Source organism: Ranitomeya variabilis, chromosome 7 (genome assembly GCF_051348905.1).
Source record: "Ranitomeya variabilis isolate aRanVar5 chromosome 7, aRanVar5.hap1, whole genome shotgun sequence".
In the NCBI taxonomy this organism is placed as follows: Eukaryota; Metazoa; Chordata; class Amphibia; order Anura; family Dendrobatidae; genus Ranitomeya; species Ranitomeya variabilis.
Window position 1 is genome coordinate 161,937,563 of NC_135238.1, and position 24,809 is coordinate 161,962,371.

General features: G+C 42.6%; 1 protein-coding gene across 3 annotated transcripts in view; it reads right to left on the reverse strand.

Annotated features, from left to right (window-relative positions):
* The window catches only part of TSPEAR (thrombospondin type laminin G domain and EAR repeats), a 292,494-nt gene that overhangs the window by 121,447 nt on the left and 146,238 nt on the right, over window positions 1–24,809 (reverse strand). For all 3 annotated transcript variants that reach the window (XM_077272147.1, XM_077272148.1, XM_077272146.1), the window contains exons 8-9: window positions 20,068–20,254; window positions 13,086–13,315 (exon numbers count right to left, since the gene is read on the reverse strand). In XM_077272147.1, coding sequence (XP_077128262.1) covers window positions 13,086–13,315; window positions 20,068–20,254 — 417 coding nt within the window. The remainder of the gene's footprint in view (window positions 1–13,085; window positions 13,316–20,067; window positions 20,255–24,809) is intronic.

Below are 24,809 nucleotides of genomic sequence, written 5' to 3' on the forward strand. Positions count from 1 at the left end.
AGCCCCTAGACAGGAAGGTGTATATTTTCATTTTCTGCAACTTTTGACTTTATTGTTGAACTTTCTGTGTTTGCCAACCACAAGCCCCTGAAGCAAAGATTTTGCACAAAATTATATTCTCCTATTTTGATACTTTCTTATTTTACATTCAGGTATAAGTATTAGAAAACATGGGAGGCACTTGCTTTGAAGAATAATAAATTAACAGCTGAGGACCAATCTAAATCCTATCTTTAATTCACATTTCATGGAACAGAGATTTGAAGTAGTTACAATTCAAGTGACCAACCAGGTAATTATGTCTGTGTAAAATCCTTTCTGGTGTGTATGTAGTGGAGAGATTTATTATGTTCAGGCAGGAATACTAATCCTTCAGTATTGCCTTTAATGTATTCCAAATATTCATGAAGTCTGTACATCAGCCAAACACAAGAATCAAAGGACAAGGATCATAGATATAGCTACCAATCCAAATTCTGCTCATTTAATAGATTTGCAATATCAGACTCTGGGCATGGGCAGAGATGACGCTGTGTCTTGTAACACTCCAGAGCCCTGATTCTGTGTCCCCTTTACTCTTATATTTGATGTGCTATCTGTATTGTGTGTCACCAAATCACAGATCCCACAATCTCCATCTTAAACTGGTGGTGCATACTGTGTCCAGCCTATCGTATGTGTCCATAGGAAATATCTCAAAGGGAAGACTGCTAGCGATGGGGGACCACTAGCTAACACTTGAATGAACTAATTGAATTGTTGCGCTGTACCTACCGGACAATAAGGGCATATAATTTTAGTAAAGTACTTGACACCCTGGATGAAGCTTATGCGAAACGTGCATCAGGCAAATGTGTGCTATGTTTGTGAACAATATTTACTACTTTTTCTATATTTACTTCTATGTGACTTTATCATATGTACCATGTATTATTTTCAGCTACCCCATAGAATAATCCTATATAGAACCTTACTTGTGGCAAATGTATTAATAACATGACTATTACTGCAACATATATATATATATGGTATATATATTGTGTATATATATATATATATATATATATATATATATATATATATATATATATATATATATATACACTCACCGGCCACTTTATTAGGTACACCATGCTAGTAACGGGTTGGACCCCCTTTTGCCTTCAGAACTGCCTCAATTCTTCGTGGCATAGATTCAACAAGGTGCTGGAAGCATTCCTCAGAGATTTTGGTCCATATTGACATGATGGCATCACACAGTTGCCGCAGATTTGTCGGCTGCACATCCCTGATGCGAATCTCCCGTTCCACCACATCCCAAAGATTTCATGTTGTTTACGCCAAATTCTGACCCTACCATCCGAATGTCGCAGCAGAAATCGAGACTCATCAGACCAAGCAGCGTTTTTCCAATCTTCTACTGTCCAATTTCGATGAGCTTGTGCAAATTGTAGCCTCAGTTTCCTGTTCTTAGCTGAAAGGAGTGGTACCCGGTGTGGTCTTCTGCTGCTGTAGCCCATCTGCCTCAAAGTTCGACGCACTGTGCGTTCAGAGATGCTCTTAGGCCTACCTTGGTTGTAACGGGTGGCGATTTGAGTCACTGTTGCCTTTCTATCAGCTCGAACCATTCTGCCCATTCTCCTCTGACCTCTGGCATCAACAAGGCATTTCCGCCCACAGAACTGCCGCTCACTGGATTTTTTTTCTTTTTCGGACCATTCTCTGTAAACCCTAGAGATGGTTGTGCGTGAAAATCCCAGTAGATCAGCAGTTTCTGAAATACTCAGACCAGCCCTTCTGGCACCAACAACCATGCCACGTTCAAAGGTACTCAAATCACCTTTCTTCCCCATACTGATGCTCGGTTTGAACTGCAGGAGATTGTCTTGACCATGTCTACATGCCTAAATGCACTGAGTTGCCGCCATGTGATTGGCTGATTAGAAATTAAGTGTTAACAAGAAGTTGGACAGGTGTACCTAATAAAGTGGCCAGTGAGTGTATATTAGTGGGTCTGCTCCAAAAGACATCTGAAAAATTGCTCAAAAACAGTTTAAAGACTCTTCCTATTCTTAAAACAACTTCTTTCTCATATGTTCAGGCTTCTGTTTTAGAATTTAAAAATCACCTGGCAGGAGAAAAGAAAGTGCGTGTCACTTTGAAGTGTCTTCTGATGGAAAATGCTCCAAACTAGGCTATATCCAATTAGAAGGCTACAAAAAATGCTGTAGCTAAAAAAACCTCTTCAAAGCACATGCATTGCAAAATATTTAGGGAGGATGCAACTTTACCATCAAAAGGACTGTAAAAAGTTGGCTTGGCCTTTTAATTTTTATGACATTTGAGATCTTCCACCGCCATCAATGAAACACAAATTGCACATTTTGGAAACAAAATAGATTGATTTACTTTTTTTCTGTGAATTTCATAACAAAGTTGAAATATGCTATAACAAGTTAAGCAATGGGCAACTAAGATTTTATTTTTTTTGCTTCATTAAACTTTCAGTTAATTAATAGTTGGAGTCTCTTAAGGTAGAGTCACGTGGCTGTATAACTCAGATGAGGATCGCAACCCAATGCTTGGACTAACTGGCTGTCACGGGTTTACTGTGACAGAGAGGAGCCAGAAGACAGCTACGTCTGATTTCTCCTACACCTGCACTGATTAGAAGCACTTCACTTCCGTATTAAATGGTGTAAATTTCTTTGGGCAGTGCAGGGATTACTTTGCTTTGTTGAGAGCTCCAGGAGCTAAGGTTCTCAGCTGTGCACTGTTAGCCACTCCCATATGCTATATAATCTGAGTCCTGGCTGGCACTTATTGTCAGAGTAGCTTATGCTGCATGGCTGGAGGATGTTGTTGGTGGTTATTTGAGTAGGCAGTTGGTGGATTTATCTGCAACTGTTGCTAGGTTTTGAATGTGTGATAATTCCATTTCTTCTCCTACTTTGGTTTAACCGCATCCTCCACCCCCTGGTGCATACCTCTGTCACATGTGTGTGCATATTTTTATGTTTGGTATTTTTCGTTATCCCTGTTCGTATTAACTTGTTAGTTTGGCTGATATATTACGGTACACTGCTACACCCCTCTTTCCTGGGTGGGGGAAGGGTACAAAGCGAGGGCAGATTCGGGAGCTAAGGCAAGGTACGCGGCCCTGACGTCTTCACCATCAGAAGTAACCTAGCATAAGGGACAGTGAAGAAGCCTCTGGTCCCAGGCTATCCGACAACAGAGTCATGACACCGGTGGCTCTCTTGACAGGAGTGTGACAGCATGTATTTCTATGCAGCTGTCACACTTGGGTCGGGAGAGCCGATTGCCAGTCCAATCATTGCATTGCGATTCTCATCCGAGCTATACGTCTTCACCATCAGAAGTAACCTAGCAAAAGGGACAGTGAAAAAGCCTCTGGTCCCAGGCCATCCGACAACAGAGTCATGACACCGGTGGCTCTCTTGACAGGAGTGTGACAGCATGTATTTCTATGCAGCTGTCACACTTGGGTCGGGAGAGCCGATTGCCAGTCCAATCATTGCATTGCGATTCTCATCCGAGCTATACGGCTGTCTGACTCTTTCCTTAGACTAGTAGAAGAATAGGTGAAGCACAGGGGCTGAGTTTCATTGTAAATCTCCTTAATGCAGCTGGGGAGAAATACAGGTGCAAGAAAGTTCTCAGCACTCATTATAAATTAGTATTTATGGCAGATCTGTTAATTCTCTAATTACAAGCAATAAACCTCATAGATTGAGTCTGCTTATCCTATTTCTTTCTGTTACAGAAGGCACATTCACTCCAGCTAGCAATTTAGATGGAAGGAGATTGGACTTAATTAGCATGTACAAGGCAATGCAAAGCATTTGTTAGGGTGCAAATAATATCAAACATGATACTGTGCATTAGAATCTTGTATGCAGCAGAATATAAGATATCATGTCTGTATGTGTCCCTATTATGATTATATTGAAGAGTATTTATGGATAACGCTCGTAGGCATTGTGTACATAGCATCTTTCACGGGCAAATTCTTCTTGGAATCTGCAGGGAAAAAAGCACCGCAAAAAAAAAAATGAACGTGTTGCACAGCAGTATAAAAATAACATTGCTGTTCACATGTTCAGTCTTATATTAATACTTTTTGACTTCTTCAGGGTTCATACACCATGAGGTGGTAAAGCAAGTAACATGCTGATTTTAGGGCGACTTTGCTAGTTACAGTTTAAAGAAAAAATATGTCGGTGGCGGAGCAAAAAAAATGTCATAACCGCCATCGAAGCCTCTTCAGGAAAAAGACTGCCATCTTTTTCCTAAAGCGGCTTCAGCTACGGAAACCTCGGCAGGACAGTCGGCATTTTAAAGACGTTGTGTGTGCACAGACCCCTAGGACAATGAATGGAATAATTGGACAAATACTTTGGGTTGAAACAAAGCATTTAATTTTTGTTCCGATTCCTTTAAGTTCCAAATTAAAGTGAGATCATTAATCCAATTTCATCATTTGTGTTAGCGTCCTTATATGCAGCTTAAGGGAAAACCTGTCAAACTAATTAGTACAGACATATTTATAATGATCACTAATGCAATGTAAAGTTTATGTATCCTGACTTGAAATAATAATAGTTACGGGTACACAGCCTCTGGTGCTAGCTATTCAAAAAACTGAAAATTTGTCCTCACCTCTCATACAAGTACTTTAATTTGATGTCTAAAAAAATGTCCAAATGGTAAGGATGGGTTATTTTTATAGGTCAGATAATCATTTTAAAATGCAAATGATTAATATGTCCAAACCATCTCATATACAAAACTGCAAACTCCTTCTTCAACATTGTAATTTACATCTCCAACAGCAAAACCACTATTTGAAGAGCAACAGGGCACCCTACACATCCCATCTCATTCATTCATAAGTGAAATTACCATAGGATTAAAATAACATATCATAGGTAGGGTTCAGCGAAACGGATCGGTCATTTTTCTGCCACGTTCATAGTGTTGTGTTATACCACTGGGCCAGAGTTGTGGTTCAGTGTCTCCCCCCAAAAGTGAGATAGTAATTCTCACACAGTTTATATTCTGCTGTACTGCTAGTGTGTCGTATATCAGGCAGCCACTTTCTACCATGTTCATAGTGTTGTGTTATACCACTGGGCCAGAGTTGTGGTTCAATGTCTCCCCCCAAAAGTGAGATAGTATTTCTCACACAGTTTATATTCTGCAGTTGTCATACAAGTCTACAGCTGTCCTTCACTGCACAAAGCAGAGCCTCAATTTGCAGCCGATATCACATATTAAAGTGCATTTGGCCTACTAGTTTTGTTGGGCCTACTAACGGTGTCTGCCGCTCCTTCGTATTCTCCTGTGTTTTTCTCCTGAGCTTCAATCTTCAGGCTTTCGGCCTATAGGAATTTTAAAACTGCATTTGGCCTACTGGTTTGGTTGGGCCTACTAACGGTGTCTGCCGCTACTTCCTGTTCTCCTCCACTGAACAAAGCAGTGCTGCCTGTTTACTCCTGTTACCAATTTTGAACTGCATTTAGCCTACTTTATTCTTTGGGCCTATATCTGTGTTTCCTCCTCATCCTGCCCATTGACCAGCCACTGCTAGATGAGTCTGCCGGTACATTGACCCAGACCACTACATTCCCCTTGCACTCTACATAGCCAGTATCTGACCCTGCAGAAAGTCTGGTTCCCCTTCCCGCATACTATACCACCTTACACGGGGACAAAGAGGAAGGTGCAGATGAAAGTGCAGGTTCCTTCAACAGGTGGGGGGGCATACTCACCCTACACATCCCATCTCATTCATTCATAAGTGAAATTACCATAGGATTAAAATAACATATCATAGGTAGGGTTCAGCGAAACGGATCAGTCATTTTTCTGCCACGTTCATAGTGTTGTGTTATACCACTGGGCCAGAGTTGTGGTTCAGTGTCTCCCCCCAAAAGTGAGATAGTAATTCTCACACAGTTTATATTCTGCTGTACTGCTAGTGTGTCGTATGTGACGTTGGCGACGTCACTGGCACAGGGCCCCTCATAGTACGCAAAAGTGTCTCTGCCGGTGGGAGGCGCCCCCACCGTCAATCACAACGCCGTACTTTGAGGGGCCCTGTGCCAGTGGCAATGCAAACTGGCACAGGGCCCCTCATAGTACGCAAAAGTGTCTCTGCCGGTGGGAGGCGCCCCCACCGTCAATCACAACGCCGTACTTTGAGGGGCCCTGTGCCAGTGGCAATGCAAACGAGTGTGCCCCCCTGCTTGCTCAGGATCACAGCACTTGCAAAGTTGAAACACTTACCTCTCCCTGCTCCACCGCCATGACGTAGTCCGCATTTCCTGGGCCCACGAAAAACTTGAGCCAGCCCTACTCGCCCCACAACTGTTGCCAAATGACCCCCAAATTTTCAATGGCTAACTATTATTATAAGGTAAGTTAAGATTGACAAGCTTAAGTAACAAGAATTGATGTTTTTGGCATTAAAATGGGCTCTGTTGGTGTTTTCCTGTCCTCCACTCACTGCCAACTTTGATTCTCCATTGACTTGCATTGGGTTTCGTGTTTCGGTCGGATCCCCGACTTTTCGCAATAATCGGCCGATTTCACCCGACCCGACATTTGACAAAGTCGGGTTTCGCGAAACCCGACTCGATCCTGAAAAAGTAAAAGTCGCTCAACCCTAATCATAGGTCCACTTGATCTGCCAAATCCGCCATGAGTGTTGTCTTGCTCCACTTGATCATAGAATTGCTCAGTTGGCGGGTTGTAAAAGGGAAAGCAATAAACACCGTTGAATAACAGTCACCAATTTACACCATAAAGTTGGAAAAATTATTTCTGAGTCTTAAAGACAATTGGAAAGAGCATTGGGTCAATGTTTAAAATTAGAACCATTCATCACCTTGTATAAAGTGTTTTCCATCAAAGGTATCAAACCTTTTCTTAAGATGATCCACACTTTCAGCCATTACAAAATCCTGCTGAATTATGCTCCATTATTATTACTATTACACTGTCATAGTACTTGGAAAAAAACACGTTGGCACTACTTTACTCAACATAGGCTGAAGATTTTGACTGTGACAATATCAAGGTTTGGGACAAAAGTCTGCAGTCATTTTATGAGAGTATAAATTAAGACAATGTATGATGCACACGCTGTCACAAATCCATGGTGTTGCCGGTGTTAGCCGGCGGTCACATGACTGTCCATCACATTGGCAACACTGGGGAATCATGACAGTGTGCGCACCCACACTTTGTCAAGATTCAGCAAACTGTAATCACAAAAAGTGCCTGCAGACTATTGTTCAAACCTGGACAACTTACGGCAGCAGTACTGAGGTCACAATTCTACCTAAACCATGGTGTTCCAAAGCCCAAAGATCTGTTGGATAGTAGAATTATATGAACTCCACAATAATTGATGGGATCTGACATAGATTTACATAAAGACCCAGGTACTGTGAAGGGGGTGTCCCAAGTTAGCAACCTATCACCTACTGGCAGTCTGATAAACCATAAACGGAGGGAATGTAATTCATGCACAGCAATTGCTCCAAAAAGAGGACTTTACATCACCACTCTTGGAATCAAGTAAGGATCCCAGTGATATTATCCCCAGTGATCAGCAAGTTATTGGGTAACTTGGGACACCCATTTGAGCACTGCCGCTGGTTTTGTTCTAAAAACACATATTACTAGAAGAACTACCCAAATGGAAGATTAATATGAGAACTTAAAAGCACCACTGCATTATTTTTATCATTTCACTGCCCGAGAGGTCTCATTAATATATGTTACCTGCCCTTAGTAATATACTTACCAGCTGCCATCTTCTGCTGTGCTCGGCACCACACCAGTCTGTCTTCTGCTAGTTATGACCTACCAGATTGCTCCAGTGTTTTTTCTGGAGGAGCCAGAGGTCACTCAATGTAAGTCTATGAGAGCCACAATAAGGTTTCCATAGACTTCCACTGAGAGCTTGTATCGTTAGCTGTGACTTCCAGTGAGTCAAATGCTGTGGTCACAAGATGGCAGAACTTGACAAGAGCAGAGCCAAGAAGAGCAGAAGACAGCGGCTGATAAGTATATTACTAAGGACAGAGAACAGACATCAGTGGTACCACTCCAGTAGTGAAATTTAAAAAAAACAACAACAAAAAACACATTTGTTTGGCATCTTAACATGGCAATATATAACAATACATTGCCAAGACTGTGGTAGTCACCTTCCAGTTTTCTCTTGAGCCCAGAGAACCAGCCCCTTCTCTTTTAGGCTTATGTATGTTGCGCTGTACTGACTACCGACTTTTGGACTGTAAAACACACTTTTTCCCCTAAAAATTTGGGAGAAAAATGGGGGGTGCGTCTTATAGTCCAAACGCAGGCTTACCGGGGTGCTGTGGCAGTGGTGAGGAAGCATCCCTTGCTCAGGGAACCAGCGGTGGCAGAGGTGTGGCGATGCTGAGGCTGTGCGGAGTGCATCATTGTGGCTTCCCTGCGGCCATCTTCCAGAAGCCGTGGGCCACCGGAGGGGGAGAGAGCACGGATTGAGATCTCGGCTGACCTCTCGCGCTCCATTTTCCTGAGGCTGTGGGCTTGAGATCTCAGTGGCCCTCGGTTTCAGGAAAATGGCTGCCGGAGGCTGCGTGTGCGCAGATTGAGATCTCGGTGGCCATTTTCCTGAAGCCGGCGGCGGCTGAGATCTCAATCTGCGCACGCCCAGCCTCAGGAAGATGGCCGCCGAGAAACCGGTGATGCACTCGGCTCTGCTCGCCATGGACACCGGGCCGTTGCACACATGGACACATTTCTGCTGCCAGCATCCTGAGCGGGTAATAACGTGAAGATGCCGAAGTGTCTGGTAAATGATTCCAGGGTCTGCTCCTTGCTATCTGCTCTGCCTCATTGGCGACACTGGACCCCCAGCATCGCACCGCTGGGATACCCTGGGACTGCAGCATTGCCCCACTTCTGCAGCCACCGGCTTCCTGAGGAAGGGACCATGCCTCCTGTGACCCCGCTCTGCCACCGCCGGCCCTCAGGTAAGATACCTTAAATTCGAACAATAAGACAGACCCCATCTTATAAAAATCTTTTTTTTTTTGCTATTTTCCACCCCAAAATTTGGGGTACGTCTTATGGTTCGGTGCATCTTAGGCCCCTTTCACACATCAGTTCTGTTATCAGTCGCAATCCGTCGAATTTTGAAAAAAATGAATCCAGCGACTGATGGCGCCGGATCTGTTTTTTTCTCATAGACTTGTATTAACGACGGACTACGATGGATGGCATCATATTTGATCCGTCGTTCGCCGGATCGATCAAAAATTGTTTGTCCAGCGGCCGGAGACAACGGACAAAGTAACGCTTATTGTGTCGGTCGAAAAAACAGACAGCGACGGATCCGTCGCCATCTGTCATTTGCTCGAATGGAAGCCTATGGGCGCCGGATCCATCAAATGACGGAATCCGGCGATGGATTCGGTTTTTTTAACTGAGCATGCTCCAATTTATTTAGCCAGATCCACCAGTCGGATCCGTCGAGAAAACTAATCTGTCTCATCAGTTTTCACAATCTGCGACGGATTCGTCCATCAGTCGAGCCAACGGATTGTGACTGACCGCAAAAAAGTGATGTGTGAAAGGAGCCTTATAGTCTGAAAAATATGGTACTCCAGAGCAAAACTGATTCATGAGCAGGAAATTGAAAATGTAGGATTAGACACCCTCTTGGTTGTATGGAAATATTATGTATTAAAATCATCAAAATAGAAGCTGTTTTTATTTTCTAACTAAACTTTTAATTTTTTTTTTTTTTTTACTTTGTTTCCACCAGAATTTATAATATTTATATATCTTCACATGGATATATTTTACATTGAAATTCTTTTTTTTTTCGTCTAAAAATTCCATTTTTAAAAAATAGCAAATGCAACACATTATTGACTTGTAGGTGCCAATTGGGGACGGTCAGTATTTAGTCCTCCTTTGTGAATGGCCCATAATAGTGATAGATATTTCTTACACACAATTGCACTATTGTGTATATTTTCTGAACTGGCAGACTATTTTGTTTAAAAAAATAGGTCTTGCCTAACAATAGCTACTTCCATTGATTTTGGTATGAACTCAATTTGATAGTAAAAAAAAGCACTGGAGTAAAAAGTCTAAATGGATTTCATGGCAGTAAACACATTATCCACCTGCTACATCCAAAATTAGAATCATCAATACATTTAATGACATTTGTTCCACAAGTATATTCTTGTAGTTTTTCCATTTTGGTTCAGTAGATGTCGTAAAAAAATGCTTTTAACAAGTCAACAAGACTCAGATTACCAGGAAAAATAGAAGAACAATTTTCAACGTCTTAACTATGACCTGCATTGCGCCCCTCTCAAAGTCGGCACAAAGTAAGCAAAGTAGCTACAAATAGCACAGCATGTCAACAACTCCTAGGAGAATGGAAGCAGGAGGACGTGACATCCATGACCATTCTGTGAATGCTGGCATTTACTTTCCATTTACATCCGATTTACAGGGCGAGTTAACCTATAAGTGTATTCAAATCTCTGTGGGGAATATGGAAATGTTTAACTCTGTCTTCTTATATTGTAAAAGAAGTCATTAAATGGGATGCAATAAAATATAAGAAATAAAATAATTCTCCCCTATTTTTCCAGATGTGCTCCTGACATGAAGAAGACTTCATTCTCATTCTTCAGACCACCTCAAATTCAAATCTAATGAATGAAGCTGAATGAATGACATGGATTTATCTCCTTGGAGCCGTTATCTCTGGGCTGCATTTGATTTCATCTAGGCTTTCTGCCAAGAGATGGATGAAGCTAGAGTGTGCTATTGCCAACTTTTTGAAAGAAAAAAGGGGATTTAGATAAGCTATAACAGAACTCACACAGGTACAGACACGGAATCCTACAGATTGTTAATATTTCCTAAATATATAAATCCATATATAATCATTATTTAAAAGAAAGCTGTCAATAGATTCATGGTGCCCGAACCTGGAATGGGGACAAAGTCTGCAGGACTGCTCTCCTCCAAATTCTCTCCTCCTTGATTAGCTTAAAGGGAAGCAATCATCAAATAATGACCTATCTGTTAAATCAGTTTTTTTATGTTAAATATATTCTGTTTTTACAGTTGGCAGTGTTTTTTCCCCATATTACAAAATAGAAATTTGCAATTTTCACACTGGCCAGCAAGACTATTTTAGACTCTACCTTCCTGTTTCAGGAAACAACATATGTCCATAGCCATAGTAAACAGATTTCTACCCTATCTTTTGTATTGAAGAAATCTAGATGTGGGGAATAGAGGGCACAATAGGGTAGTACCCTATGGAACGAGAGTGGGTAAGGGTTTGATTAACGCTCATCTGTGGAAGTTGTGACAGGCACAACTCCTATGTAGGCATGAAAAAAACAACTAGTGCTATCCAGTTACTTGTGGATAGATCTTCCAGGAAATATTGGATCCAGATAGATAAAACACGTTAGGTGGGCTGCACTGCTGAAGTAAACAGATTTTTCAACAATGATGATATTAAGTTTTTATCATTCATGAAGTGTTTCAACGCCGTACCAGCTTCTTTGTGAAATGAAAAAATAACAAATATGACAGAAGCACAGCCTAACTAACATGTCTCATCCAACTAGATCCAATCTTTTGTATTGAAGCATCTAATGAGCATGTGCAAAAGTCATTGTGAAAGCAGGGGAGGCGATGTCAGCTGTAACATCATCTATTTATATAATCACCTTAAATTGTCTGTCATCCACTTCCGTTTGGATGACCTCGAATCCCACAATCCACCGAGCCGCATCGGAAGTACACCGACCGCCATATTGGAATACCCAAGTGATGGGTATTCCAATATGGCACCCGCTGGTGGTACCAGGCCCTTGCGCAGTATCAACAGCGGGTCATCGCCGGACCCCCCGCTGCCCACAACACTCTGCTATCATTACGTCACAGCGCACATGTGACCGCAGGGAAACAAATTCCGAGGGAAAAACGACAACTCCCGACAATCCTAGCGGCGGCGGCCATGTTGGCGGGACAGAGTGCTGATGGCCGATCACATGGATGACAGCAGGTGCGGCAGATGGATCCTGGAGATGCTGCTCTCCGTGCTGCTGATCTCGGAGCTCCTGAGTGCGGAGGTGCAAGGAGCGGTGGAGACGGTGAGAGGTGGGGCTCCAGTGGGAGGCGGGGCTTCGGGAATCACCAGCTGTAACACGGTGTGTCCTCCGGGGAGAGTAGGAAATACCCTATATATATATATATATATATATATATACAGTATAGCTATACAATACAGGGGATGGAGCGTATATATATATAGTGCTGCAAAGCCTGCCCCCATCGGGACATCACCACCCTCCCGATGCGATAGCATTGGGCCTCCATCTAGTATATCATAATTGGTGGATCCTCTGTTACCAGATACACATAGAGTTGTTATCTGTCATTGTAACCCTGTGTCTGCTGAGGAGGAGAATTCTTCCTGAATGAACAGGAAGTCTGAGTTTTAAAAAGCCCCAGTGCCACTTTTAAAATTGCAAGATTTCTATTATACATTTTTTTTTTCTTTATATACATATAAAGATTGTGATGCAGAAAAAATATTGCCATTTAAACAAAATACATAGAACACAAACACCTGATATTGACAGTATGTGATTTTCTGATGATGGCTTTTCTTTAAGTGACAGATCGCTCCTATGCGCAAACAGGGTAACCGTAAGATGAGACCTGTCAATCAAGCTGAGCAGAGAGAATCTGGAGGATGATCAACAAGTTGACATTTTTATTGTGCCAGGTTTTTTTTTACTTAAAGCTATGTTCTCTCTAATGTTCGTTTCAGAGTAAAATGTATTTATCAATATTGAAGACCTTGTCGGACTTTATGCCCGTGTGGTTATGGCAGCATGAATCTGCTGTCAGGTTTCCTTTAAGTGTGTGTTTTACATTACAGTATGCTTTTATGTTTCCATCAGGTATTTAGTTCTGAATATTTTAGAAAACGTTAGACAGACACTTACCATGAGGGACTGAAAAGGTCTGAAACTGCTCCCCAGCCAGATGTAGATATGAGATTGGATGTTAGTGGATGTGCCATTGAAGGTGTTTGCTACAACCAAGAATGAGTAGGGTCCAATACTGAAGAATTCCCAGTCATAAGCACCGGAGGTAGGGATGGTCTGATTAATCTCAAAGAGCCCATTGCTTGAGTTCCACTTATAAATAACACTGTTGATATTGTGGTTGTTGCCTATTATAAAAGAAGCATTAAAAAAAATAGATTGTTATAATGGTACAAGTGAAGGCTCTGTTCTACCTGGAAAGAAGGGAGGTATTAAAACATGAAGAAACTCAGGTAAAAAATATATGATGAAATGGAAATTAATCCTCACACATTATGTTGTAGAATTACATCATTATAGCGGTAAAACCTCTCACATAAATATTCCCCTTCCTGGTATATATGTCTTCCATCCTGGGCCCATCCTAGTAGATATGTTCCCCAGCCTGGTATATATGTCCCTCATCCTAGTATATATGTCCCCCATCCTAGTATATATGTCCCCCATGCTGGTGTATATGTCTCCCGCCCTGGTATACATATCCCCCTTCCAGGGCCCCTTCCTGGTATATATGACCCCCATCCTGGTATATATCCCCCATCCTGGTATATATCCCCCATCCTGGTATATATCCCCCATCCTGGTATATATGTCCCCCATCCTGGTATATATGACCCCCATCCTTGTATACATGCCCCCCATCCTGGTATATGTCCCTTAGCCTGGTATATACATCCCCCATCCTAGTATATATGTTCCCCAGCCTGGTATATATGTCCCTCATCCTAGTATATATGTCCCCCATCCTAGTATATATGTCCCCCATGCTGGTGTATATGTCTCCCGCCCTGGTATACATATCCCCCTTCCAGGGCCCCTTCCTGGTATATATGACCCCCATCCTGGTATATATCCCCCATCCTGGTATATATCCCCCATCCTGGTATATATGTCCCCCATCCTGGTATATATGACCCCCATCCTTGTATACATGCCCCCCATCCTGGTATATAAGTCCCTTAGCCTGGTATATACATCCCCCATCCTGGTATATATGTTCCCCATCCTGGTATATATATGCCCCTTATCCTGGTATATATATGTCTCACATCCTGGTATATATGTCCGCCATGCGGGTATATATGTCCCTCATCCTGGTATATATGTCTCCCATCCTGGTATATATGTCTTCCATCCTGGTAGCTGTCCTTATCCTGGTGTATATGTCCCCCATCCTGGTATATATGTCTCCCATCCTGGTATATATATCTCCCATACTGGTATATATGTCCGCCATGCTGGTGTATATGTCCCCCATCCTAGTATACATATCCCCCTTCAAGGGCCCCTTCCTGGTATATATGTCCGCCATGCTGGTATATATGTCCCCTATCCTGGTATACATGTCCCCCTTCCAGGGCCCCTTCCTGGTATATATGTCTCCCATCCTATAATTATAACCAAATTATAACCATTATAACCAAAGAAGTGGTGATGAAGTAGTTCAAATCTACCGTATATACTCAAGTATAAGCTGACCCAAATATAAGTCAAGACCCCTAATTTTGCCACAAAACACTGGGAAAGCTTAATGACTCAAGTATAAGCCTAGGGTGTGAAATGCAGCAGCTACTGGTAGATTTCAAAAATCAAAATAGATACCAATAAAATGAAAATTAATTGAAACATCAGTAGGTTAAATGTTTTTGAATATCCATACTGAATCAGGAGCCCCATATAATGCTCCATAAAGTTTATGATGGGCCCCATAAGATGCTTTATACAAAAATATGCCCCATATAATGCTGCACAAAGGTTGATTATGGCCCCATAAGATGCTTCATAGAATATTATGCCCCATATGCTGCTGCTGTGATTAAAAAAAAAATTACATACTCACGTCTTGTCCTGAGCAGGTGGGGACACCGGCACTTGCGATATTCACCTGTTCCCGTTCCACCGCCGCATGCCGCTCCGTCTTTCGTCTCTCTGCAGTGACTGTTCAGGCAGAAGGCGCTCACTGACCAAGTCATCGTGCCCTCTGACCTGAACGTCACAGCCAGAGGGCGTGGAAGACAGAGCCCGGCGGTGGAACGGGGACAGGTGAATATCACAATGCTCACCCTCCCCGTTATACTCACCCTCCCTGCGCGCGGTCCCTGCCAGCTTCTCCAATGCGATGGTCTCTGACGCCGGCAGCTTGTTTCTGTGTTCAGCGGTTACATGGTACCGCTCATTAAAGTAAGGAATATGCTGCTCTACCCCTATGGGAGTGGAGTCATGTCCATATTCAATACTTTAATGAGCGGTACCATGTGACCACTGAACACAGGAACAGCTGCGGGCACCGGAGAAGCAGGGACATGCAGAGACGTGCCGGGAGCAGATGAGTATAAAGTGACAGCTGCCGCTCCCCCTCCCCCACCGACCCTCTGGGACAATGACTCGAGTATAAGTCGAGAGGAGCACTTTCAGCCCAAAAAAATGGGCTGAAAATCTCGGCTTATACTCGAGTATATACGGTAATTAAATTGAAGGAAATGAGGAACAGAAATAGAGATGCTTAGAATCTCCTGTTTGAATAGGGTTCAAGAATACAGATGGATACTTTTTGTGAGATAGAAGTAACAACAATGTGTCAAGTTGTACAATTGTTTTTTCCGTTTTATTGACTAGACAAAAACTATACAAACATTTACAGTTATGTTACTTTATTACCAAATCTATTTCTAAGATGTAATTTAGAAAGTTGCTGAAACATTTTGGAAATATGGCCATTTTCTAAGGTTTGGAGAAATTTAAATGCATCACTTGGAACTGTACAACTGTATTGGCAAACATTCTGATGGCCAATATACATCAGGAAGGGATACCGTACAAAGTGGATATTTGATTCCTTTTTATTTTTGTTTTCCCCTCTTAAAAACATGGCTTTTAAAATGAACTTTGTCATTTCATCATAGATAATTGACATTTTAATAAAGGGGTATTCCCAAGCTTACAATTGTAGTTTAGTGAGTTCTAGAACTAAAATCATAAATTTTTGCAAAAACACAATTTTTTAAAATGCACCATTTCTGACTTCTCATCTTCACAAACATCTCATTCCTGCAATGTGTCTTCCCCTTGTTGTTATTGGACACGTCCTCCAGTAGTTCTTGGCCCACAGGCCGAGCACACTCAGTTCCTCCCGCTTGTACTCCAATACAATGATTGTATCTCCCTGTTTTCACCACAAGGGGGAGCATGTGCAAAGAAGACATTGCCTCTCTTCTTCCTGCTCACCTAAATTCAAGTGTGGTTTGCCTTTCCCTCCTCTCCCCATACTCTGTGGTGATAGGACTCCTGCCCCTCATAAGCTCTAAGAGCTGTCAAGGGATTAACATGCTTAGAAATCCTTTTCTGTCCAGGTAGCCTTGTGCCAGACTTATCAGAGCTGATATAGTGACAAAGGCAATGTGTGAGTTATAGCAAAAGAGTGGAGAAGCCAGCACTGCTTATGGTCAGAACGCAATACATAAGGTGCACATGCACATACTAATTTCTAATTGTATTTCAAAATGAGACATTTAGCAAACAATTGATCAATTCTTTGAGCTACCCCACCACGCCAAGGCATTCTCATAATGGGGCAGCCCTACTCTACGTTTTATATATTCGCTGTGCCATAAAAGCCTCCTAAAAAGCAAGACCACATTAAATGCAAGCTGGGCAAGCGCAGATAAAGGTTGACCAGGTCCAGACATAGACATTTCAGGTTTAACCTCCACACTGCCCAACCAGCACCACGGATAAAGGGGGAGACAGGCTGAAACTCAGTCAGAAATCAATATGTGCATGTGCACTTTATGTTTTGCGTTCTGACCACTAGCAGCGCTGGCTTCTCCCCCTTTTTTACTTTGATATTGGTTTGTGGTTGACCACCACTGTTGCCGTGCGCGCTGGGTTATGTACGCCATTCTTTCTGGGGGGTTTTTGTGATTGACCTAGGCTGCTGCACACACATACAGCAGCCCTGCCCTGCCCCAGGCTTTGTTTGATTGTGCACCTGTGTCCAAGCCTGTCTCACCCTTCATCTGTGGTGCTGGTTAGGCAGTGTGGAGGTTGGACCTGAAATGTCTATGTCCGGACCTGGTCAACCTTTATCTGTGCTGTCCTCTCTGGTGCCATGGGAGTGATTCAGAAATGCTTCAGGTACAGCTTGCATTTAATGTGATCTTGCTTTTTAGAGGCCGGAATGGCACAGCGAATATAAAAAATGTAGAGTAGGACTGCCCCATTATGAGAATGCCGTGAAGTGGCGGGGTGGCTCAAAGAATTGATCAATTGTTTGCTAAATGTCTCATTTTTGAAACTCAGTTAGAAATCAATATGTGCATGTGCACTTTATGTTTTGCGTTCTGACCACTAGCAGCGCTGGCTTCTCCCCCTTTTTTACAATGTGTGAGTTATATCTGGGAATGTGCAAATCCATAGCTCCTGCATTTCTGATTCTCTTTATCTCAGTGGCCATAGAACAGTTAATTGCTGCCTTTAACCCTTTTTTGTGCATAGGCAGAGTTAGGCTGGACTTATTAAAGAGAACCTGTCAGCAGGATTTAGCCATGTAAAGTAAAGGCATGGCCATAATGGAGCTGTTATATTGAAAAAAATTGATAACTTTGGTGAATCAATACGGTCTGTGGTTCCTGTTTAATCCAGATTTGAAGTTTTCATCTAATAAGATTTCAGGGGCAGGACTGTGGGTGGGGTCTTCTCCTCCTGCGCTGGCCTCTCCGTCTGCCTCCAGTGTGTCTATGACCCATCCTAGTATGCATGTCCCCCATGCTGGTATATATGTTCCTCATCCTGGTATATAGGTCTCCTATCTTGGGCCTACACAGGGGCAGGACTGTCGGTGGGGTCTTCTTCTTCTGTGCCAGCCCCTCTGTCTGCCTCCAGTGTGTCTACAGTATGACCCATAATAGTATATACTGTATGTCCCACATGCTGGTATATATGTCTCCCATCCTGGCCCTATACAGGGGCAGGACTGTTGGTGGGGTCTTCTCCTCCTGTGCCGGCCCCTCTGTCTGCCTCCAGTGTGTCTATGACCCATCCTAGTATACCGTATATGTCCCACATGCTGGTATATATGTCTCCCATCCTGGCCCTATACAGTGGCAGGACTGTGGGTTGGGTCTTCTCCTGTGCCAGCCCCTCTGTCTGCCTCCAGTGTGTCTACAGTATGACCCATAATAGTATATACTGTATGTCCCACATGCTGGTATATATGTCTCCCATCCTGGCCCTATACAGGGGCAGGACTGTCGGTGGGGTCTTCTCCTTCTGTGCCGGCCCCTCTGTCTGCCTCCAGTGTGTCTACAGTATGACCCATAATAGTATACACTGTATGTCCCACATGCTGGTATATATGTCTCCCATCCTGGCCCTATACAGGGGCAGGACTGTCGGTGGGGTCTTCTCCTTCTGTTCCGGCCCCTCTGTCTGCCTCCAGTGTGTCTACAGTATGACCCATAATAGTATACACTGTATGTCCCACATGCTGGTATATATGTCTCCCATCCTGGCCCTATACAGGGGCAGGACTGTCGGTGGGGTCTTCTCCTTCTGTGCCGGCCCCTCTGTCTGCCTCCAGTGTGTCTATAACAGGTCAATGATTTTTCAGTAACCTGCTTCCTGTTTCAAATTTTGCACCACTGCCATCATTGGCTTGGGCTGCACTTGCAGTTTGATTCAGGCCGGTCTTCAATAAAATGGCGCTGGACGCAGGAGGTAGGGGGAGGGGCCTGGAGCAAGAGTAGACCCTACCCCCAGTCCTGCCCTGTCCCATGAAATATTATTAGATGAAAACTTCAAATCCAAATTAAACAAGAACCACACATTCGATTTCTTCACTAAAGGTATGAATTCAATCAGTATAACAGCGCTGTTATGGCCTTTACTTTATATTGCTGAATCCTGCTGACAGGTTCTCTTTAAGGATGCACCTGGCATAGGGACAGAGACACAAGTTGATGACATACACAGCACCTACCACGTAATGCATGTTGCGATGTGTGACTAGAGAGGACCCTATTCACACTTGTCACCACAGCCAACATTTTCTAATGTGATGGTTTCTCTGTGTCTCACATTACTGGTAAATATATGCACAGAGGAGGTGCTGGTAGCCAGGAGGGAACCAGTATGTGTAGTTTCTCCGTCAGAAACGTTGGTCATGTGAACTGAGCTCTGCCATGTTTGCAAATATGCACTAAGAGGAGAAACAAAGTTCAAAAGCATCAAAGGGAAGCACATAGTAAGCACATTGAATTGTGGGACAACCCATTTAACTATGCTTCATAGTGATGTAACAGGAAGTCTATTTTCCCTGCATGAATCATCCCCCTCCTCAATTACTCCCAGCTGCTCTGCTCCTTCCCTCTGCCAGGGACTTTGCTGTGAGTAGAATTGTAGTTCTAATGATGACTCATGCAGGGAAAAGAGACTTTCTGGTTCTACATAAAGCTTAGAAGGATTCAGCTAGTCGGTTTCTAATCACGTGATGTCATAGACGTAATGGAAAAGAGATGAATTAACTGGGTGAAAGGGGAAAATGAGCAATTGTAAGTACACAGTGCCTTATAATATAATGATTGCTATATATTAAGAGGATAAAAACTTTGATGGGAGGAGGAGCGCTTCTTTAATAGCTATATTTTAGCAATTCTGAATATTTTCCTTCTATAGTCTCCTATGCTGGAAATGCAGATTCTAAATGAGAATTAATAAGGGAAATTGTCATCCAACTAATCTCTAAACCCCCTTCTTTACACAGTAGAGAAATACAATGAAGGGCTTTTTGCAAATGCATACATAACTCTGGACCTTTAGTTCAGTTAATAATTAGTTAATAACACATGTACAATCGCACATCTAAACATTACTTTCCTATTACCTTCTCGGTGATTGGCAACAGCCAAAAAAGTCTCTCCGTCTATGTGAAAGGCCTCCCAGTCGCGAGCGCTGTATGTGGGTATTGTCTGATACTGAAGAAATTTCAGTTTCTTCGGATTCCATTTGTAAATGACTGACAGCTCCTCCCCATCGTCATTCTTCTCAAAATTGGCCAAGGCTAAGAATATCTTATTAGGAAGAAGGCATAAAAAAGTATTTAATGATTAATTAGACTGAGAAATGAGTTATTAGACAGAATAAGACACAATCGCCTGTGTTTATCTTTGCAAGCAAATTCCAAATGAAGCTACCTTTCCCCTTCTATTATCACTTCCTCAATAGGACTATGATAATGTGCAGATTAATGAAATCCTGCTAATTAAAGACATTTTGAAAATCATTTTCTTAATGACTGATCTGAAGGTCACGATTGGGCTTTGTTTAATCATGGGTTATGCTGATACAAAGGGGGTTCAAGATGTAAAGAGATGACTATAATAATGATGTCTTTTAGAAGGCAAAGTTATTATAGATCATTAATAGTACAAAGAGTTGCTATCAAATGTTAACACCAGAGAAGAAGAGAAGCCTTGCCAAAGACAGAAAAGTTAAGTTTAGGTCAAAACAAGGTTTATTTCAACTCCACAGATTAACGTCTTAGAATATTTCATGACAATCTTTACTTAAACGATGCAGGGATATATCAAAGTCAAGTTTATTTAGAACATACATGGCCATTGTGTAGGTCAGCAACCCTCAACACTCCACCTGTTGTGAGCCTACAACTCCCAGAATTCCCTGATAACCTCGGATATCAGAACTGAGAGTATCAGTTTGACAGCGGGTGGGGTGCCACAGGTTGGTGATTCCTACTATAGGTTGGTGACAGCCATTGACCAGTCACTTTTTGGCATCACCCTAAAAATGAAAAATCCTTAAATTGTATAGTAGCTTGTCAAAAAAAAAAAATCTTTGGCTGAGAAGCATTTTTTCACTGAACTTCATCATTGGATATTTTCCTTGAGAACCAAAAAGTCTCTAGCTCATTCTATCATAAGGCAGCCCAATCTGAATGTGTGTGGATATTGCTCCGATTGAACTAAACTTGACCCTGACGCAATTGAAGTAGCTGCACCACTGAAGAAATGGCACATCAATGCCTTAGTTCCTTGGGCACTCATATTTTTTTTTCTAATTTACCATTGCTTTTATTGTGAACATATTTTGCATTGTTGTGTGGGAACTTTGGTTTCAGCGTTGTAGGAGAGTCATGGATTTGATTGCTATTAGGTCCATTGTTACTGTGACTTATAGGAGCACTATGGCTTGCCTTAATACAGGGAAAGGTCAACTATCTATAAAGCTTCCTTGGCCACCTTGGCACAACGCATGGTTATGCATCCTACTACCACTGCCGAGGCTCTTGGGTTGTATCCATAGAGTAGCTGCTGGATGGTGAAGAGAGTTGAAGGTAAAATGACCACTAAGTTGGATAAGCACCAGAGAGGTGGGGACAATGACAAACTCGGTAGCCAAAGACATCATTAGAAGATTATCCAGGATAAGTTAGATTGGTCAGGAAAAGTCAAAAACCAAAAGAGGTATCAAAAAGTCCAGGGTCAAATCCAACAAGTTGTCCAAGAGGTTAATCAGCATAGTACAGGTGGGGAGGGGATGTGAAAAACTTTGGCTAAAATACAGAATATCCATCAGGATTAGTGCACCAATGCAATAATTGGAATGAACAGGTGTTACTTGGAGATTTAAACAGTGTGCAGCCCTGTTGGCTGCCAACCCCTTCTTGGCCTTACCAGGACCAGCTAGTGGCTGTGCAGCAGGACCTAATCTAGATATGTTAGAACAAAACTATATGACTGGGTGGTGGAGCTTCACAATTCTTCACGTGACTTTGTAGAAAAGTAAGGTTGAGTACCTGAACACCACCTTCCCTCCTGTAAACACTGCCCATAGAGATATGGTGGCAGCCAAGGGACTGAATAGGGTCAAGCGAATATTTACAACCCTGTTAAAGGTGTATAAAAGCACATTCCTGTTTTGTTTCCAAGTTAAACAAGCATTTTCAGAAAGATTTTGTGGTCCACAGCTGGACGGCTCATCTTTTTTATTTTTAGAGCAATCAACTATCGATAACATTGTCTGTTTTGATGTCAAATAACTTATTAAAGACTACCTAACATCTGTGAAAACCCACTGCTAATTGCACTGAAAACAACATAGCAGCGATAATATGACTTCTCCCTAGTTAAACCATCATCGTCTTTTAGTCAACCTGTCATTCAGCATTAGAAAAAATACTTTACACATGTTCGTCTAGCTTGGATTATGTTTACCCAGGGTTTACTAAGCTTTGATTTCTAAAACTTGTGTGTATAAAGCCTAAAAGTTAACATTGCAGGTATTGAGAACATCTAGTGGTTGCTTCATTCAGCCCTCCTTGTTGAAAAAAAAGATCTAATGATGAGACCACGGAGTAAGGAAAAGATATATCAAATGCTTAGATTGTGGTTTCTTCTTTGTTTAAGAAAAATATATTGGCCTTCTCTTAATTCCCACCAGAAGCCATTAGACTATTGTAATCCACACCAGCTCATATAGATGGATTTGGCCAACAATCTAATGTTTATGGAGGTACCTTAAAACTGATTGTTGGGAGAGATGTTGACCTGGCATGACTAATTTTGGACTGGCAATTGCTGCGTTATCCTGGAGATAAGCCGCCAGCAGACATATCTCTTAGCGGCTTTCTCATAGAGAATACAGGAGCGCTCAGCCGAATGAAAGCTTTTGAGAATAGGAGAGAAGGCAAAGAAGGCTGTAGGCTGAATGATTGGCCAAAGCCTTGTTCAGTCGACAGACATGTAATATATATAGGGGCTTTTAAGGGAACCTGTCACCAGGTTTTTCCCATATAAGATACAGCCACCACCAGTAGGGCCTCTTAAAAAGTTACCAATGTTATTTTGCATAGTATCCACAGCTCTGGCTGTGATTAAAATGTACTCCAACAATTCAGTATGCTTCTAAACACATTCGGGGGATACATAATAACCCTCACATATGGTTACCCTCACTGTCTCATATACCCCCCTCTGTTCAAACTTGCAGGGTTGAACACCTGTTACCATACGGGGTGCCGAGACAGGGCATCCACATTCCCTTGTGACATCCCAACTCGATGTTCCAGTGAAAATTAAAATTTTTCATTGACAGAAACCATCTGGTGACCCAAGCATTCCTCTCCTAAGCATTTCTTATACAAACCAGAGATGAGTGGTCTGTCAGCAGTCGGAACTGTCGCCCCAGTAAATAATAGCTTAGGGACTCCAAGGCCCCTTAATGGCCAAATACTCCTTCTCCACTACGCAAACTTTTTCTCTGCCGGGGTAAGTTTCCTGCTCAAGTAGGTGACCGGATGTTCTTCTCTGTTCTCCTCTTGCAAGAGATCCGATCCTAGCCTTACCTCAGAGGTGTCAGATTGCATAATAAACTCATTGCTAAAGTTGGGATTGATAAGGATGGGCTTGCACAGCGCCAACTTCATGGACTGAAAGGTATCATCCGCCTGAAGATTCCATTGGACCATGACTGACTTCCATCTCTTTAAGAGATCAGTCAGCGGGGCCGATCTCCCAACAAAATTAGGTATAAACAATCTATAATATCCAAGGATACCGAGGAACACTCTCACCAGTTTTTAATAAGAGCCCGGGACCAGTTTTGAACCACTGTGATTTTATTTATTTTGGCTTTGATAAAATCCCATACTGTTAATTCCAGGCTTCCTCAAGACTAGTGATGAGCAAGTATACTCATTGCTCGTGTTTTCCCGAGCATGCTCGGGTGGTCTACGAGTATTTCAGCCTGCTCGGGGATTTAGTTTATGTCGATGCAGCTGCATGATTTTCGGCTGCTAGACAGCTTGAATACATGTGGAGATTGCCTAGCAAACAGGGAATCCCCACATGTATTCAAGCTGTCTATCAGCCACAAATCATGCAGCTGCATTGACTAAATCCCCGAGCACTCGCCGAAATACCACCCGAGCATGCTCGGGAAAACCCGAGCAACAAGTATACTGGCTCATCACTACTCAAGACCTATCGCACATTTTTTTGGATTTGGAACCCGCTATCGCTTGCACCTGGGACTAGTGGGTATGACAGTCACTACTACAGACAATGATATAATCTAAGTACGCAGATGCATACTTCTGATGGGGCTTCAACACTATGTCCATTAGCCTCTGAAATGGGGACTGGAACCCATGTAACCCAAAAGGCAAGACAGCATAGTGATAGAGACCCTCTGGGGTAACCAAGGTGATATTTTCATTGGCTAACTCTGTCAAAGACACCTGCCAGTAACCCTTGTTTAGATCAAGCATCGTAAAGTAGTGGGCCTGTACTAGTCTCTCAATGAGCTCATTCATCCGGGACATTGGATAAAGGTAAAATTTTGAGACCTCATTCAATTTCTGAAAATTGGTACAGACCCGTAACAATCCGTCAGGTTTTAGAATCAGTACAATGTGACTAGCGCACTCACTCCTAAACAGCTCAATGACTCCTAGCTGGGGCATCTTCTTTACCTCTTCCGAGTTCGCTTGCCTCCGGGCCTCTGGTACACGGTACAGTTTCATTCGCATCCTTACCTGAGGCTCTGTGATAATGTCATGCCGGATCACAGATGATTAACTGGGTAGTTGTGAGAAAACATCCGTAT